The following is a 19,222-nucleotide window of genomic DNA, read 5'->3' as shown; positions in this document are numbered from 1 at the left end:
GACTTCTCCATAGACTTCAAAATAACTCTTTGATCTGATTAATGCCCTGATCTCAAAGATCTAAGCAGCTTTGGCAGCTTGTAGAGTAGCTTGCACCAACACAACATTAACTGCCTTGATTCAGATGGTACGGAGGTGTAATTAAGTAAACTGAAGTGGTAGGACTTTTCTCTGCTGAAAGCCATAATTCTCTGTACACTTCCAGGAGGCTATTATGCAGCATGCTTACCAGATGGATCTTCAGTTCTGGAGGCCTACAGAGATTTGGAACACACATTTCCCAAGAGCAGGTGTGGGTGCTTATAAATTTATCTTTTCCCCCAAGCTCCTCTTCTATGTACCAGATGAGGATTACAAACCCTCTGGGCTTGGACTGTTCATTCCGATGCTCTGCTCTGCACCTAGCACTAAATAAATGTTAAATAGCAGAAGCAGAGATTGCCATGTATGTGCAGTTGTGCAGTACCTGCAGATGTGCCCAGCTGAGAAAATCACTCCCCTAGAGCAAATAATAACATCATGTAAACCAAATGTTTCTGATGTTTCAGGTTTCGGTTTCTGCCTATTCCAGTCCTGTGGCTGAACATTATCATGCATCACAGCCTAGTAAGCATCTTGGTTCTGCACTCCTGACTAGATGAGATTGCAGAAGTTTCATGTTGTTAAATATGGACTGGCTCAATCATGTAGGAAGGAGGTGGATCTCAAGAGTTCCATTTTAAGAGCAAAAGAGAAAGCATAAGTGAACAATGGCCATAGTTCAGTGGTGAAGGGCAGGTAATAAATTGAATTAATAATAATAACTGAAATCAAGAACATCATTTCTACCTAATGAGAGGCAGGTCTGTTACCTGTCCTGCTGGAGAAAATGGTAGAAGGAAAACTGAGGACTGAGAGCTTTGCACAAAGGGGTTGTGTCATCGATCTATGGTGCCTCCACTTTCAGGTAAAGGCCAAACCTCCAGGTTGCAACCCAGCAACAATCCTGTGGTCCTCAAAAACTTCATTTTAAAGGAATGTTTTGAAAGGTATGGTGGTGCTTAGCAGAGCTGCCTCATCAACTATAATCGAAGAATTTAAAAAATCCATCAAATGCTATTGACATGACTCTAAAAGAAGGCAGTTGACTCACCAAAAATCTGAAGAATTCCAGCTTCCACTTAAAAAGGTATAAAACATAAACAGAGATGGATCATGCCAAAAATTGAGTCATAAAGCATACTATATCTTAAACCCACACCTACTTGGCTTCTTTCGAGCCTTGCAAACAATACATCATCCCATTGGTTTAAATCTAGATGGAAGCTGTTTCTTTCTATTTCCTCCCCCCACCAAAATGACAGAGACAAATGGTTACATTACCGTGAGAGTTCCTTTGGCAGAGTAAGCAGCATAGGAGTAGAGAAGGTCTTGACTGTGAAGCTTTTTGGTCTCTTTGCTACACAGCTGTCCATTAGGATAAAAGCATTCACCAGTGCTATTCAGAGTCACTGTATTTGGAGAAGCGCCCGGCAGATCAAGGAGGACAGAGTAATTCACGAGCTGGACATCTTCAAGGCCATAGGATGTCCACTGAGCCAGCAGCTTCATTGCAATATCTCTATCTTCTTTCCCATGCAGCTGTATCAAATCTCTGACAACAAAGAAACAACAACAGAAGTACTCGATTAACACTCTGGATTTCCCCAATGCCTCTTCACTTTTCTGATAAGAAGCCTCTGATTTTATTTGTATGATGCCTAGAATCTAGAAAATTTATTGTGCCTAATTCTCCAACCATCTTATCACAAGAAGGTGGATTTATCGCATTAAGAATTTCAGGAGGCCCATTGTATTAGCCCAGTCTTCTGGTTGTTTTGTAAAACTTGACGCTAGTCTTCCAAGAATATAGGATCACCCACATGGACAAACAAAACCTAACATCATCTGTGAGGAAGACAAGGGACTGGTTCAGATATGGATGCTTTTAGGAAGCTGCCCTCCTGGTCAGTGGTGTAGCATGGGTGCAAAATTCTGAGGGGGTGCAACCAAGTGCCCCCATACAGGCATCAGCTTCCATAGAAATCCACACCCTAGCAAAGGCAGCAGAGCAGCTCAGGCCCACAGAGAGTGGACATGAATGGAGCAAGGCAGGCAGCAGTGGCAGAGCTTCATGCTTCGGCACCGGGGGCAGAGAGCAGGCAGGGGTGTGGCTGGCACATGCCCTGGGGGCATGGCAAGCCACCCTCAGGGGCGTGGCATGCATCCTGGGGGCATGGCACCCAGCACGAGGGGGCCAGCCGTGATGGAACCCCACTGGGATCGTGGTGCCAGGGGTGGTGTGCTCCCCCTGCCCTCTCTTCCTCCACCAGTGATAGTGTGGTGCTCTTCCCCACGGGCATCAGGGGGATTTGCCCACCAAAGGCTGTGTCACCCAGATGGGCTCTCCCCCTGCAGGCTGCGCAACACAGCCCTGCTTGGCTCTGGTGGGGGGGGTGCTCCAGTAGTGTCAGCAGCTTACCCGCCCAGGGCGCCAGCAACCCATGCTATGCCACTGCTCCTGGTAATCTTCTGATGTTTGGGACAACAAGTGCCATCAATCCCAACCAGCATAACCAATGGGAGGCACTGGGTTGGGGAAAGCTGTGTTTTGTTCCTAGAATTAAGATAACAAAGTAGCCTCTCTCTTTTTTGTTAAAGGTTTTCCCCAAAATTGTCCCTTGTTATGAGTGGAGATGCCTTTTGACTAAATGTAGCTGAAATTCTCTGCAGCTGATGGAAGTGAAGGGTCAGAATGGGGTGGGTAGACACCGCCCAGTCAGCTGCCTTAAGGAGGAGAACGTGGTTGGTACACTTCTTAGGAAAGTGTCCTTTATACAAAGATCTGAAGAAACATTATCTGAAGCCCCTAACATTAGGGCTTAGCAATGATTCCCCCTTTAAGGGGCCTATTGCACTAACAAACTTGCATTTAAAACAGAAGAAGTTCTAGTTCCTTCTACATCCCTTCCTGGAGACCACTGTCTCTTGGAGGAATCACACAATGAACTTTTGCCCATGCTTCAGGTCATATGAGCTCTGAGAGTTGGGAGAACCTTCAAAATGGTCTTTAAGACAGCATGAGGAGGGACTGATTTAAAGAAAAATGCAGAGAACCTATACACATATGGGAGCATGAGGGCACATGAGACTCTTTGGATATTACCCACCGTGTACACACAGCATATATGAGAGAACACAACAGATCCTATCTTGTTCCGGCCCAATAGCCAGAAACCCATTTTAAACAAATGAGAATGACATTCACCATCTGTGGCCTATTTTAATACCAAATAAAACACACACAGAGACACACACACGTGTTTGAAATGAAGTGGGCTTATGTTAAAGACTTGTGAGCTCTTTTCAAGAGGAATAATAGTCAAAGGTCAACTCTTTGGATTTAATCTTTTCCACTTTATCTCCAATAAGTCTTCAAACAGACTGCACAAAATAGACAAGTTAATCCAATCACTAGTACATTACAAGCTAGTGATTTCATCAGCTATGCCCTTTAAGGCAATGACACAAACTTGGACAGTCCCAAAACGCACAAAGTCGTTTGATTAACACAATTGCTACTTGAAGACCCACATTTCCCACAGGTATTGGAAGCATTAATAGAATAAATAATGGAAGTGAACTCATCCCATACAAATAAGATTGACGCAGTTCCCATCAGCCTGCACTTTGCTTCAGTGAGGGAAGTAGTTTTAAATGAAGAGCACAATTATGAAATTGTTCCTTTCACTATGAAATGAACGATGCTTTCCACTCTGTAATTAAATCAATACGCTATTGAAACTTTAGTGACAATATCCTTGATTGAATTAAAGCAACACAAGTGCATTCCTTATTTACTTCATAATTCCTTTTACAGAATATTTAAAAATCCTGATGCAAATCATGCTCTAAGCTTTATTAAAACAAATCAGCAGGTATTAAGTGTTTTAATGACACTTGGGAATATTTTAATCTAGCAAACAAACTCTTCTGAAGTTCCACTAGCAAGGCTAAAGCTGTGATCCTAAGCCTTCTTACTGAGAAAGATATCTCTTTAAACCAAGTTGAACATACTTCCAAGCAAATATGTCCAGGAGCACTGAGTTGTAATTGACCCATGTACTTCAACTTCACTGTTCTTGACGTTTAAAAGTGATCTGTCATGGCCTTTGAATCATGCAGCAATCCAGGATTAGAGTCAGGGGCTACAGAGGCACCAACAAAGGGCTCTGAGCCAGCTGCTGTGCCTGGGGCCATCAGATAAGAGCCCTCAGAAGAACCTCCCATATCACAAGGACCTGTAGGACCATGGCCAAGACCCTCACAGTGCCTTCCCTTTTGTCTGAGGAACCAATGCCTTTCACAGTAAATTAGTCCAGCAGCACAGGACACACACCAGGTGGGAGGCAATGGAATGGAGAAAGGGTCAGGTCAGAAGGTTGGACCTTTCAGAACCTTAAGTTCTCCACAAGGGGATGGAGCCTAGAAGAGGTAGTTTGGAGGCAGGGGTTTCAAAGGCCTGCTGCCTTGCCCTGTGGATCCAGCATCTGACCAGAGCACAAAATGATCCTTATACTGAATGAGGACGCAGTTTAGCTAAAGTTGGGTTTGGGTTGCCTTGGCAAGATAAAGCGACTAAGAAATTTAATTAATAATAATATTTATTATTATTTTTAAGTGAGCCCTCACTCAGTTCTATTGTAAGCTATAGAAAGTCAGTTAATTTCAATTTCAATTTAACCCATTCTTTTCAACAGGATGTAAGAATAGCTGCATTTAGCTGCATTGGTGCCCATGGTGTTCATTTGATCTTTATAGGCTGGTTGACACATACATACATCTTGATTTCTCATTGCCTGAGTACTCAGCACTTGGTGATAGGATTCGAATATGTGAGCATGTTTCACTGTAGTGGTAGAACAATGATGACTCATTCTCACATATGCAAATCATCCCTTGATTCTGCAGTGATCAAGCAAATAACATCCCAGTGTGATTCAATCTTTGTTATACAGGTTTGATACAACAAACCACTGCATGACTAGCGTTGCCAAATTTTGAAGAGCAAAAAAGAAGACACATTTACCGACTTCTACTTTTAACCAAGGATCGCTAAGACAACTCTATCCATGAAAAGGAGGCTGTGTCCTGGGAAAAGAGGACAGATGGCAACCCTTTGTCAAAGCAGAAGATGTAAATTCACAACGTAAAAAAACACCCCAGCAACATTTAACTCAAAGATGGAAGGAGTTTGGGAATTCAGATGAATTTCACATCTACATGATAAAGCAGGGGTTCCTAGCATGGTGGCTTCCAGAAGATGGTGAACTAAAAGTTCCATCAGCCCCAGTTTGCACTGCCCAAAGTCAAGTTTGTTGGGAACTCTAGTACAGCAACAACTGTAGGCCACCATGTTGTTAGGAGGGAAGGAAGGAAGAATGGAATTATTTTTCCTTTCTATCACTATAAAGGTAAAGGTAAAGGGACCCCTGACCATTAGGTCCAGTTGTGACTGATTCTTGGGTTGTGGCGCTCATCTCGCTTTATTGGCCGAGGGAGCCGGCGTACAGCTTCCGGGTCATGTGGCCAGCATGACTAAGCCGCTTCTGGTGAAACAGAGCAGCGCACGGAAATACCATTTACCCTCCCGCCGCAGCAGTACCTATTTATCTACTTGCACTTTGACATGTTTCAATCTGCTAGGTTGGCAGGAGCAGGGACTGAGCAACGGGAGCTCACCCCGTCGCGGGGATTTGAACCACCGACCTTCTGATCGGCAAGTCCTAGGTTCTTTGGATTAACCCACAACACCACTATATTGTATCACTATAATGTCAAGTAAATATTAAATTCAAGCATTATTTTTGCATGGAAATAAGACACTTTGCATTCTCTTCTGCACAATATTGTGTTGTTTAACCCAATGGCTGTCAAAATTGTGTTCTAGGGAATTCTGGGCTTCTTGATTAGGATGAGTAAAACATATTCTAAATTCACTTGTGGCTGTGTCAAAGGATTACTGGTCTTCGTGACAATGTGTACCTCATAATCTGTTGCCACCCAGAGAGGTTCCTTGGCCAGTAGGTTTACACGGAACATGTTTCCTGGAGGTAGAAAGTTTGAAAACCATTGGTTTCAGCTACCCAGAGATGAATCACAAAGGATTATAGTTCACAATCTACACCATAAAGCTGCAGCAATCTGAATGCTATTGTGTAAAGCAGTAAAGAGGCTGGAAGCCTCCTGAAGGGGGATAAAACAATTTGTCTGTACAGCTCATCAGTGCTCAACAGTTATAAGGCTAGGATTCCCTGCCAGCACAGCAGCGTGAAAGCCCCAGAAGGTGGAGGGATATGGCTTGTCTCTGAAGAAAAATGAACACTTACAGTACCCAGGCATTTTGATATAAAATAGGCATTAATGGAGGGAGTGAATTGGCTGAACCAGCATGCCTGGCATGCAGCGAGGAATAATTTGCTGTCGCTGGATCTTTTCTTACTCTTGCTTCATAAAACATACAAATGAAACTGACCAAAGGAAAGTGGTCAGATGGGGGTTGCAGTCCACATTTTAAAACTGGGGGTAGGGCTCCCACTTTTTCCACTGGGAGAAATGCAACCTTATTCCTAGGTTGGGGTAAGCTGGGTTGGCATGCAACCAAGGAAACGGGGGCAATTGGCAGGCCCCCAGCTGGCTCCAGCCCACCGGCCGGTGTGCCAGGCGAACTCCGGTCCTTGGTGCAGCATGAATCTGCAGCCCAGGCTTCAGAAGACTGAGCACGCTATCAGAAGAGCAAACACCGCACAAACAGAAGTGGCGTGAGAGGCTGTGTGAGCATATTTACAAGCATGTTTATTCAGCGTAAGGTAAAGGTAAAGGGACCCCTGACCATTAGGTCCAGTCCAGATTCTGGGGTTGCGGCATCATCTCGCTTAATTGCCCAAGGGAGCGGGTGTACAGCTTCCGGGTCATGTGGCCAGCATGACTAAGCCGCTTCTGGTGAACCAGAGCAGCGCACGGAAACACCGTTTAGCTTCCCACTGGAGCGGTACCTATTTATCTACTTGCACTTTGACGTGCTTTTGAACTACCAGGTGGGCAAGAGCTGGGACCAAACAACGGGAGCTCACCCCGTCGCGGGGATTTCAACCACCAACCTTCTGATCAGCAAGCCCTAGGCTCTGTGGTTTAGACCACAGCGCCACCCGCGTCCCTATATATAGAAATGAGCCAACCAGTGATATTTTAGCGAGCAGGCTAGCAGGCGGGGCCCATTACTTACATCATAGGAGCCTACACAACACAAAACACTGTTGCTGTATGTAGGTTTTATTTTATTTATTTATTTATTATTATTTTGGAAATCTACATCCAGGTGTTTTTTCCCTTTAATTTTTGGGGGGGCCCTCAAGAGAGTGGGGCTCTAAGCTATAGCGGGTGTACAGCTTCCGGGTCATGTGGCCAGCATGACTAAGCCGCTTCTGGTGAACCAGAGCAGCACACGGAAATGCTGTTTACCTTCCCGCCGGGGTGGTACCTATTTATCTACTTGTACTTTTATGTGCTTTCAAACTGCTAGGTGGGCAGGAGCTGGGACCGAGCAACGGAAGCTGACCCTGTTGCGGGGATTCAAACCGCCGACCTTGATCGGCAAGCCCTAGGCTCTGTGGTTATTCAGCATACATCACAACAAAAGGAAACATGTCTGATCTCCTCCGTGTCCAAAGCAAGACAACTAAAGCAAAAGCTATACACAAACAGAAATTCCCAGCAAGCTGTGCTGGAGTGTAAACAGACATGTGACACACAACAATCATGCCTGTTCCTTAAGGTGGAATGGAATATCCCAACAAGCTGAAGCAATGGCAGAACCTGGTGACTAAAAGACAGAATAAAGCAGACCAGATGTGGAGCCAGGATGCATCAGAACTAAACGAGAGGCAGCCCATGAGGCTGGAGCCAGAGACAAAAAGAATTCCACTGGCCAAGCATTTAAACAGAGAGCTTCATAGCCATTCCCATCATGGGGAAACAACGGCCAGCTTGCATGGGCAGAGTCTAAACTATGGGAACACTTCCTAAGGAGTATCTAGGAAGATGCTTCAATTTGTCCCCCAAGTGGCTCTCAGAATAGCCATTTAGGGAGCTGAGAATCCTATCCCAACACCAGCAACTCACTACAAGAGTTTCTAATGAGATGTCCCAGGGCACCAGTGTGTCAGAGAGTACCTCCTTTGGCATCCAAAAACTATCAGACTATAGAGCCCACTCCCACGGAAGGCAGTGGTGGCCACCGACTCAGACAGCTTTAAAAGAGGATTAGATAAATTCATGAAGGAGCTCTCATACTTCCCATTGGCTTCCAGGTCCACAGGAACAGAAGATGCAGTATGCTAGCCAGGAGTTTCAGGACTGCTGGCAAAGTGTCCAGCTCACCACATGTGAATAGAAAGGAGAAGCCCATGTGAACTTATTCCTGGATCAGGGCCAGGCACAGAACCAAGAAGGGGATGGAGCCTCCAGCTCCTGTAGAAACTCTAAGCTTGAACTGAATAATTTCTGGAGCAACAGCTTCCAAACATTTCTGAAGTGGGTGAAGGACAAAATTCTCTCGAGGTGCTGGAATGTAAGCTGAAAATTCCAGCTAAGGTGTAAGTGTGTTGGTGTGTTGGTAGGGAGGAAAACCTGTAGAGGCTTATGGACTCCAACTCACATCAATCAGAGCCAACGTGGCTGATGGTCAGGAGTGATGGTAGTTGTAGCCCAATAGCACCTGCTGTGCCACCAATTCTTTAGAAGAAGAGGAGTTTGGATTTGATATCCCGCTTGATCGCTACCCGAAGGAGTCTCAAAGCAGCTAACATTCTCCTTTCCCTTTCTCCCCCACAACAAACACTCTGTGAGGCAAGTGGGGCTGAGAGACTTCTAAGAAGTGTGAGTAGCCCAAGGTCACCCAGCAGCTGCATGTGGAGGAGCGGAGACGCGAACCCAGTTCACCAGATTATGAGTCTACCGCTCTTAACCACTACACCACACTGGCTCCTGATGGTTAGGAATGATGGTAGTTGTAGCCCAATAGCACCTGCTGTGCCACCAATTCTGTACTCCTGACCTAAGGCATTCTGAGCTGTGAAAATCCATTTGCACAGGGAAGCCACCAAGTGATGAAAATCAGGGTTGTTGTTGTTGCTTTTAACCGTGCCTAATGACTGTGTGAACCCTGTAAGGCTCCCAGAGCCACAACACTGCTATTAAAGGGCATTTATTCATATGGATTTCTGTCTGACTGGAGCAGGAAGAGACCTTGCTGAAAACACTTCCACAAGAGCTATTGTTTTTTCTATAAAGGTGCCTTATGGGCAGAAATTCCATCAAAAACTGTCACCCAGGAGTGAAATATGCTTGTGTGATTCTGCGCCTGCTTTTCAAATACTACTTGTTTTCTTTGTGGGGAGGTGTATGTGTGTTTTAAATTATTTTCTCCTTTCACTTGACGTGATCCATGTTTGAAGTGACATTTCAGTTTAGCTTTTCCTCGAGTCTAATTGTTCAAGAAATAACAGTAGGGAGTTTGTGTGCATGTGTGTTGCAAATTAACTGATCTTTATTTAGGAGGGAAATGGCAGCATGTTGGAATGGGAAGAGAGACCGTAAATATACTGTGTATTCATTCCCATCTTGTCAAGCCCCTCTGGAGCCAGAAAGCACAGCTCTCTTACGCACTCCCTCCCCACTGCCTCAATATCTGCCTTGTACAGCCCCCCCCCCCTTTCCAGGGAAAAGATACACAAGACAGATGATAAGCAATATCTTAACTCTTCTCCAACACAAAAAAAGTACAGCAGCTTGATCCATCAAAAAGCCAGTAACTGACATTTGCACAAAGCACCTCAATTAATCCACGGCGTCACCATTTAGAAAGATAAATCTCTATCAATGAGTGGTTCTGTGAAAATACGCTACTCTCCCCCTACCCACCCCCCACTGTCAGCCCCCCCTCTACCCCTTTTCAGGAAAGTAGCATAATCTGGGATACAATGATGGCATGTGTCCATAGAGACGCTTAATCTAAATATAGCTACTTTGAATCCTCAGTGCTCAACCCCTGATCTCAATCATTTTCTGTGCTTTAAAAGGCTGTGATACTAAATACACAGGCAAACCTATCCTACCACAGGCTGCTTTGTGTGTAAATAATTGCAAAAATACACAGGATTGTGCCACAACAAGTATAATAATAATAATTCCTGCTCTTCGCCAGCAGGTTCCAGACCAGGTTACAATATAAAATTAAAAACAGATAAAATGGATTACAGAAAAAGAGTGAACCTGGAAAACACACATCCCAGACTAAGGAGGTGGGTCATCAGTATTGGCCAAAAGCTGTAAAGTGGAGAAGCCAGACACACCATTGTGGAGAGGGAATTCTGCGATTTAGAGGCTGCCACAGAGAACTTCCTTTTCTGGGTTCTGAAGGAGGTACAGCAGAACTACAGAGAGGGTCCCTCTGCTGGTCGTAACATTTGGGATGGTCTGTAGGAAAGCCTTTCAGATATGTGGGGTCTAGGTTCTGAATGCCAGCAGCGTTCCTGCCCCCAGAAAGGGAGGCAGAACTATCCAGTTTGCCCTACTGGCCTCTGAAAATGATAATAATCTTGGGCAGCATGGTAAGACCTGCAGTGGTGCAGCTAGGTAATTTGAGACTTTGGAATTAAAGATGGGCAAGGTCCATAGCATAATGACAAAGCATCTGCTTTGCACTTAAATGGCTCCAGGTTCAATGCCCACCATCTCCAGGTATGGCTGTAAATGTCTCTTGCCTGAAACCCTGGGAAGCCATTGACAGCCATTGTAGACAATGCTGAGCTAGACCAATTACATGAGACAGCATAAGGCATATTCCAACATGTCTTAAACTGGCCTTGTGTCCTGAGCCACCATTTTATTCCTGCCTCTACCATCGTTCCCCATTGAGCCAATACTAGCCAGTTGCTCATTTCTAGTAAAACGCACAATCTCAAAGGTCTGCTGAGATTTACACTAGGATTACCCTTGTACCTTTGAAATGAACGCTTTGTTGGGACAGATTGTGTGTTCAATTCTGGCTCACTGCACAACCCAGGAACTTTTACAAAAAAAAATCTTTTTTGAAAAAACCACACACAAGAGGTTCTACATCCATGACCCTGGTTTAGGATTAGAGGCAACCTCTCACCAAGCCTAAATTCACTTTGGTATCTGCTTCAAAACCTGTTTGCTTTGGTCATCAGACTCCCTCTTCTCCTTTTATTTAAAGCATTTTATTAAAAGCATCCTTAACCTGTGATCCTTTCAAAAAAGAAAAAGAAAAAGAAATCTCTTTCAATGATGATCCAAAGTGCAAAGCTAACTGACTGTCTCGCTGCTTGCTTAATTATCTAGTGCAGTAGAAGTTGACAATCCTTGTCAGATGGTATTTCTCTCCCACGGTTCACCAAAGACTACTCTTTTTTTAAAAAAAAGTGACTTTTTTTTCCCTGCCTTCAGAACAGCAACTGCAAGATCATACTACAGTAGATAACAAGAACAGTTCCCACATTTGTTGCTTCCATTATTTCACAGACTGTGAAATTGTTCAACTTTGGCTATCAAAAAGCAGCAAAATGAGAGAGCCTTTGAATTATTTACACCAGAGTAAGGACAGTTTATTGAGAGTAAGGGGGGACTCTCAGTCATTTTTCATATATCTTAGGAGTTTAGGTAAATGGGTAGCTTTTTGTTGGAAGAAGGGAACCCCTCCTACTTCTTTTTTTAAAAAATACACTCCAAAGAGACTGGCCACATTCACACCATACATTTAAAGCATTCTGATACCCCTTTCAACAACCATGGCAAAGGTCTGAGCAATGATGGTGGGCTAAAATGATGGCTATAAAGCTGTCTTTTGTCCATCTATTGCAGTATTTTCCACTCTGTCTGGCAGTGGGTCTCCAGGGAAATCTCCTAGTTGTCCCTTGAGATCCTATGGGTTGAACCTGAGACCTTTTGCATGCTCTACCACTGAAACACAGCCCTCCCTCCCCACCACACACAGGCAGTGAACCAGAGGCAACAGGCAGTATCCAACTAATTAGTTCCATCAGTGCAAGAATTTCTGCTTGCACAATGGAATTTTTCCCTCTGTCTTCCTGCTGCACTCCCCATATCTTGTTCTTGTTTCCCCAAACCCTTCAAAGCAGCTTTGGTGAGGGCACAGAGAGAGGAGCTAGGGGCAAGGAGTTGTATTATGTAAGGAGAAATCATTGCACTGATGGAATGAGTCTGTTGGATATCACCCAATGAAATGTTGCAGGGCAAAATGTAATAGTGGAAAGAAAGAGGGAGTAGTCTGGAGCTGGACCATAAAGAAGGCTGATCGCCGAAGAATTGATGCTTTTGAATTATGGTGCTGGAGGAGACTCTTGAGAGTCCCATGGACTGCAAGAAGATCAAACCTATCCATTCTGAAGGAAATCAGCCCTGAGTGCTCACTAGAAGGACAGATCCTGAAGCTGAGACTCCAAAACTTTGGCCACCTCATGAGAAGAGAAGACTCCCTGGAAAGGACCCTGATGTTTGGAAAGATGGAGGGCACAAGGAGAAGGGGACGACAGAGGACGAGATGGTTGGACAGTGTTCTTGAAGCTACCAGCATGAGTTTGACTAAACTGCAGGAGGTAGTGGAAGGCAGGAGTGCCTGGCGTGCTCTGGTCCATGGGGTCACGAAGAGTCGGACACGACTAAACAACTAAACAACAACAAAGACTCCCCCCCCCCCGCTCTTTTTCTGACCCACACAGTCTTCAAAAACATTGTTTTTTCTCTCCCTCTCCCCAATTCAACCACTTTTGCTTTCCTGGAAGACCATAGGTAACATGCTAACTCTACAATCCTATAATTCCTCAATGAAAGTTACTAGCAAAGTAATCAAGTCCAGGTGGCATCTTTGGCTTCCTGAGTCAGTTTCATTAGTTCAGATACAGGAAAGGACTCTGCATATTTCTGAATAGCAGTGGAAGGTTTTTCCTGCAGCCTTTTATTTGGGTGTGGGGGTGGGGGACACACCTGCATGGCCATTGATCACAAAAGCCATGAACCCTGTTAGCCCAGCTGGTAGTATCCTTTTCCTTTGTCCCTTTCAATTCCTAATCATTCCTCATCTCCTTGAATTGAGGAACTGATTAGATCGCATTGCTAAGTCAGAATGCTTGTGGGGTTATGCTCACAGCTAATGGCATTTTTTTTATTTTTTATTTTTGGTTTAAATTGTATGATTTAACTCCTTTTAAAAAATGGCCTTGGTTTCTGGCGAACAGCGATGGAATTCAGAAGTGCAGCTCAGTAATTGAAGTCCTTGAGAGAGAAAAGGAGAGGTTGATAATTAAATAGATGCACTGATAGCAGCTGACTCTATGCAAATCTTCGGAAATCACGATGATCTCGGGGTTGTCTTTTGTTTTTTAGAAGAGTGAATAGCTGCTCTGATAAATACTTTAGATCTGTGTGCCTGCATTTCAAAATAATTTCATTTCCAGCCAATGGGGCAACACACTCTTAAGCATATTGCGTAAGAAGATGAGCCTTATCTGGGGCATAACCTCCATCACTCCACAGGCAGAATCACGCTTGTCAAGTCCCCAGTCTCAAACCACTGATTTCTCTTTGAGTCTCTCCCCTCCCCTTCAATATTACATGTTGCTGTTGGCTATTCACTGCCAGCTGCAAGCTGAATTCATCTACACTACAATAGCTTGTCTTCCAGTAATTTAAAACCCAAGAGGGTGATTGTTCTTTTGGTAAAGATGTACTAGAAACAGTATCATTGTCTTGCACTATATTATCAACAGTTTGAAAATATACCTCAGCAGCTGCAGGGTTTGTGTCAAATGGAAAGCTGTGTGAGCACAACATAGTCCTTTTGTCTCCATGCCCATGTGATTTACCTCCATGTGCATTAGATCAGGGGTGGGGGACGGACCTTCTTTCAGGGCGACCCTCATGGCTCTGGTGGGCAAAGCCAGAGGCAAAAGGAAGTAGAACAACAGGTATGTCTTTTCCCATTGTGCAGTAGGCTACATTCTAGCCACACAAAAGTCAGAGGTTTCTGCACACATGTCTCAGATCTTTATCCAGGAAAGCAGGAGGCATTATCTCAGTTCAGTGACTTATTTCTGCCTGGCAAAAGAATTCAAGAAGGGCACAGAGTTGGGGCATAGCCCAGGAGAGGACGGCAGCCTGGGAAATTCCTGAGGGCCAGATATAAGAGTTTGAAAGCCACATTTGGCCCACAGGCCTGAGGTTCAGCACGCCAGAAACTGAGAATACTCCTAAAGGAGGAATGAACCTTGGCAAACAAAGGCAATGACTGTCTGATATGTGCAAACATGACACTTGGAAGTGACCTGAAAATGCCACAAAAATGTCAAAAGGTGGAACAGGTCCATCTGATGTGTGCTGGGGTCTGGAATGTAATTCCTGTACAAAATGAGTATTTCCTGTAATGACTGAATGTAATTTGCTGCCTGATAAGTTTCGTATGTTTGTGCAATATGGGTATTTGCAAAGTTTGCTGCATTCTTACTTTATATTTTTAGGTGTAAATTAAAAGGTGATAAAAGGGTGTGTGTGCATGCGGCACTGTGGTCTAAAGCACTGAGCCTCTTGGGCTTGCTGATCAGAAGCTCAGCGGTTCGAATCCCTGTGACGGGGTGAGCTCCCATTGCCTTGTCCCAGCTTCTGCCAACCTAGCAGTCCTAAAGCACACCAGTGCAAGTAGATAAATAGGTACCGCAGCGACAGGAAGGTAAACGACATTTCCATGTGCTCTGGCTTCTGTCACAGTGTGCCGTTGCACCAAAAGAGGTTTAGTCATGCTGGCACATGACCTGGAAAGCTGTCTGTGGACAAACACTGGCTTTCTCAGCCTGAAGCGAGATGAGCACTGCACCCCATAGTTGCTTTTGACTGGACATAACTGTCCAGTTGGTTTTTATAAATATATAAACCATCCAGTCGGTGTATGTATGTATGTATGTATGTATGTATGATGTGTGTGTGTGTACGTGCGTAGATATAGATATAGATATAGATATAGATATAGATATAGATGATATAGATATAGATGATATAGATATATAGATATAGATATAGATATAGATATAGATATAGATATAGATATAGATATAGATATAGATATAGATATAGATATAGATATAAAATTTGTACCCTGCCCATCCGACTGGGTTTTCTAGTCTCCTGTTTGTGGTATGTAGATATTGCCTTTTTCTGAGCAGCCATAGAATCTGTTGATATTTTAACTGAGCTACCCGCCACAACCCCAATCCTGGACTCCTAACTGTAGCTAAGAGATTGGATTGGATTGCATCTGTTCAAAGCTATAAGTAGACTCTCCAATAGAAGGATCAATTGGACATAGCCTTTTATTTCCCTCTTCTTCACACCCGGGCTGAATTCATACATTTAGTTGCAAAGCAAAAGTTTAGGACAACATTGGAATGGTTCCTCCAAAGCGCCAGCTGCGTACACAAAATTAGAATGTTAAGGCAAAGTTTGATTAGATAACACTGCAGTAAGAGGAAGAGCAGAGATAAGTGAACAGCAGCATGCAGATGTTTGGAACTCCGAATTAAGATTTTCAAGATGCCCCTGTAGTATTAAGTGTGCTTTAATGTGCAATCACCTGAATTGCTTTATCTAAAGAAGAAATGGGCCAGAGTAGAATGTGAATGTTTAATCTTAAAGGCCAGATGGCGGTGGCTGTTGCTAGGCATTAAAGAGGAAGCTGAGCTACCGAGAAACGGCAGCATCAATTAAGCTGTGCAAAACTAAAGCAAAGCCATTACTTGCCAGAGTTAAACTTCGCTTTACTCCTATGGCTCATTCTGTCTGAACAAAGAAATCATGAGTGTTAGTTTGTGCTTGCAGTGACACTTTGAAAACAAATCGGGAGAGAGGAAAGGAGAGGGAAACCAGGGACATCCATAAAAGTGGTACTCAAAACTGCACTGGGGAGTACAGATTTACAAGGGAGCTGTATTTCCTCATTGCAGAAAGCACGAAACATTGGCCTGGTCCACTTTTTATTGCTTCTGCACATTCCCTGAGGCGGAGAAGTCATCTACCAGCTAGCTGGGAAGCAGATGGGGTCTGGGAAACAGTATGTCATTAGTTATTAGCATTAATGACCATTCTATTCTGAATACCAAACAGTGAAGGACAAGGATACTGGCATTGTTATATTTTAGCTCCACATTTCTAGAAGCCTCAGAAACATTTCCTGTCCCTCCAAGGTCAGAGGATAAAGAGCAAGGCTGTAAAACAAATAAATGGTACTGTATTTCAGAGACACACACACAGAGAGAGGTGGGAAGTGAAGAGGAAAAAATTGAGGTGTGGGCCTGCAGAGGCAGGGTTCACACACTCCAAGGTAGGTTTATCTAACAAGTTCCAGACTTCCTCATCCTGGTGCTTACTTCCTCCCAAAACCACCCAGAAAGTCAGGACCAATTTGACAACTGAAGACATGCAAAAGAAAGTACTTCTTCACACAACGTATTGTTAAAAGCATTTGTTCCTGCAGGAAGCAGTGACTGCCATCAACTTAGATAGCTTTAAAAGACAATTAGACAAATTCATGGAGGATAAGGCTACCATACCCTGCAAGTGTCCTGGAAAAACCGGGACATGCCATTTCCCCCCTCCCCCACATGAGCCATTATGGGCAGCATGATCTCTCGCCATTTTGCTCTGTGATTTCCCATCAAAGAAAGTGTGTGGTATCGTGTGGTGCCCCAAAACACATGTTTTCAGGTTCTATGCCTGGGGAAAAAGTTGTGTTTTTTACGGAGAGAGAATCATGGCACAAAATCATGTGGGATCATGGCACCCAAAATGACTGCTGTCCTCCCACAAGAAAAAATGAGTATCCTAGAAGATGGTATCCCGGTTTTTGCCTTTGATATTTTGGAGGGTATGGGCTGCCAACAAGGCTACTAGCCCTAAGGGAGGCTATATTCTGGCTCTATGGTAGAAGCAGTATGATTCTGTATAGCAGCTGCTGCAAACTGAAGGAGGGGAGAGTGCTCTTGTGCTCAGTGCCTTCTTGCAGATGGATCAGTGTGATAACAGGATGCTGGACTAGACTGGCTTCTTATGTTCTCACGAGCTTAAGTCTTGGCAGGGCTAGGTGTGAACAATAGGAATTGAGCAAATAGGATCTGGTGCAATCCAAAGGTGAGAATACCAAGGTGGACAAGCAGGGAAACAAACCAGTTGGGAACAAAGTTTCAGGATGCAAGCCTCTGCAAACATGCCTTGGAGTAAGTAAAGAGATCTGAGTACACTTGGATAGGAATGGGCTGGCAGAGTGGGTAGTAGGCTCAGGGAGAGGGTTACAGAGGTGACAAGGGAAGAAGATTTCCTAATCTAGATAGGCAAAAACAGAACAAACTTTCCTATTTCTTTTGGCAGTGGCTGCTGGGAAAGTGAAGCCAATAGGGAAAGGGCAGCCAAAGGAGATTTAGCTATATTCCATTCTGGAGGCAGCTTTTCCACACAAAAAGGCCTCCCTAAAACAGAACTGTTAAGTATCATTGTTTAATTGACACTGAAATGAAGAATGCCTAAATGTGTAGTACTGAAGGTTTTAATGTGGGAAAATTCCACTGGACTATACTAGATGGTCTCTGAATTCCTTGATGAGTTGATAATTAACTTTTGTTGTTTTCTGCTAGCTAACATGTGAGTGTTTAACCTTAAATCAGGTGACAAAAGTATTTTGTTGGGAATTTGACATTTTGGAAGGGTGGTGGCTGAATATTTGTTCCCAGCCTCTGCAGAAGTAGGATGTAAATGAAGCTCTCTAGAAACACACAGCCTCAGGCAAAATGGAGGCTGTAAGATAAGAGATATTTGATTCTAGGTCTGTTTGGAATTATATTATATTCCTAAGAAGATGAACCTGTGCTGGATTTGCATAAGATATTGTATGCAATTATGTGGATGCACCTTTGATGTTTTTGTTATGTTTTTTGAAGAAAGTTCTGTAAGTAAATCTTTAATTAAACTTATAGGCCTTGACATGGGATGCGGGTGGCACTGTGGGTTAAACCACAGAGCCTAGGACTTGTTGATCAGAAGGTCGGTGGTTCGAATCCCCGTGATGGGGTGAGCTCCTGTTGCTCGGTCCCTGCTCCTGCCCACCTACTAGTTCGAAAGCACGTCAAAGTGCAAGTAGATAAATAGGTACCGCTCCGGCGGAAAGGTAAACAGTGTTTCCATGCGCTGCTCTGGTTTGCCAGAAGCGGCTTAGTCATGCTGGCCACATGACCTGGAAGCTGTACGCTGGCTCCCTTGGCCAGTAAAGCGAGATGAGCGCCGCAACCCCAGAGTTGGTCACGACTGGACCTAATGGTCAGGGGTCCCTTTACCTTTACTATGGGCCTTGACAATGTTTTATTTTCAAAAGGAACCAGTTTTTAGGCTTCTAGTCACTTCAAGCTGCACAAATTAATATCTGCAATAAATACATCCAACCTGTATGATTGGTAACACAACAAGGAAACTAGGCTGTCACTATCCATCAACTGACTTTAAAGTACAATTCTTATAAATGCTGTTCCATAATGATTACAGATGGAGATTATATCTACCATTGGAGGAATGAATATCGTTGTCCATGTTGAGTCTAGATGTTGCCATGAAGCTAATATCAAAGCAGTCCACTTATTTCATCACTTTGATGATCATGCAAATAAGTACCCTACAGGCAAAATGAACTGTCATATTGTGCAAAGGTCAATGGTAACCCAAATTGCTAATATACTTTCATTTTGTTTCAGTAAAGTCTAATATTTGCCAAATGGCATGTTCCATTAAGTAGCAACTTGCTAACATGCAAGTATAGCATAATGAACTGCTAATAGCACGTCTAATCACTCTTAAAATTGGCAGCTAATTAATGTGTAATTATGATTTTAAAATGGTTTTTCACAAATAGCCACCTGCAGCTTTATTTCAAATGTGATTAAAAATAATAGTTTCAGAACTACTTAGATTCATTGAACCTTTTTGAACATAGTTTATTATAAGTATTTTCAAAACTGAAAAATAATTGCCATGTACCACTACCCACCAAAAAATGAAATAGTCAAGCATTAAGCAG

General features: G+C 43.7%; 1 protein-coding gene across 5 annotated transcripts in view; it reads right to left on the bottom strand.

Annotated features, from left to right (window-relative positions):
* NAALADL2 (N-acetylated alpha-linked acidic dipeptidase like 2) overlaps positions 1-19,222 on the bottom strand; it is a 797,888-nt gene that overhangs the window by 333,816 nt on the left and 444,850 nt on the right. For all 5 annotated transcript variants that reach the window (XM_083739414.1, XM_083739413.1, XM_083739415.1 and 2 more), the window contains one exon: positions 1,363-1,633. In XM_083739414.1, the coding sequence (XP_083595540.1) occupies positions 1,363-1,633 (271 nt within the window). The remainder of the gene's footprint in view (positions 1-1,362; positions 1,634-19,222) is intronic.

The sequence above is a fragment of the Podarcis gaigeae genome, assembly GCF_964106915.1.
Source record: "Podarcis gaigeae genome assembly, chromosome: 5".
Classification (NCBI taxonomy): domain Eukaryota; kingdom Metazoa; phylum Chordata; class Lepidosauria; order Squamata; family Lacertidae; genus Podarcis; species Podarcis gaigeae.
The sequence above is the reverse complement of the archived record's forward strand: the minus strand, read 5'-3'. Positions and strand labels throughout refer to the sequence as shown.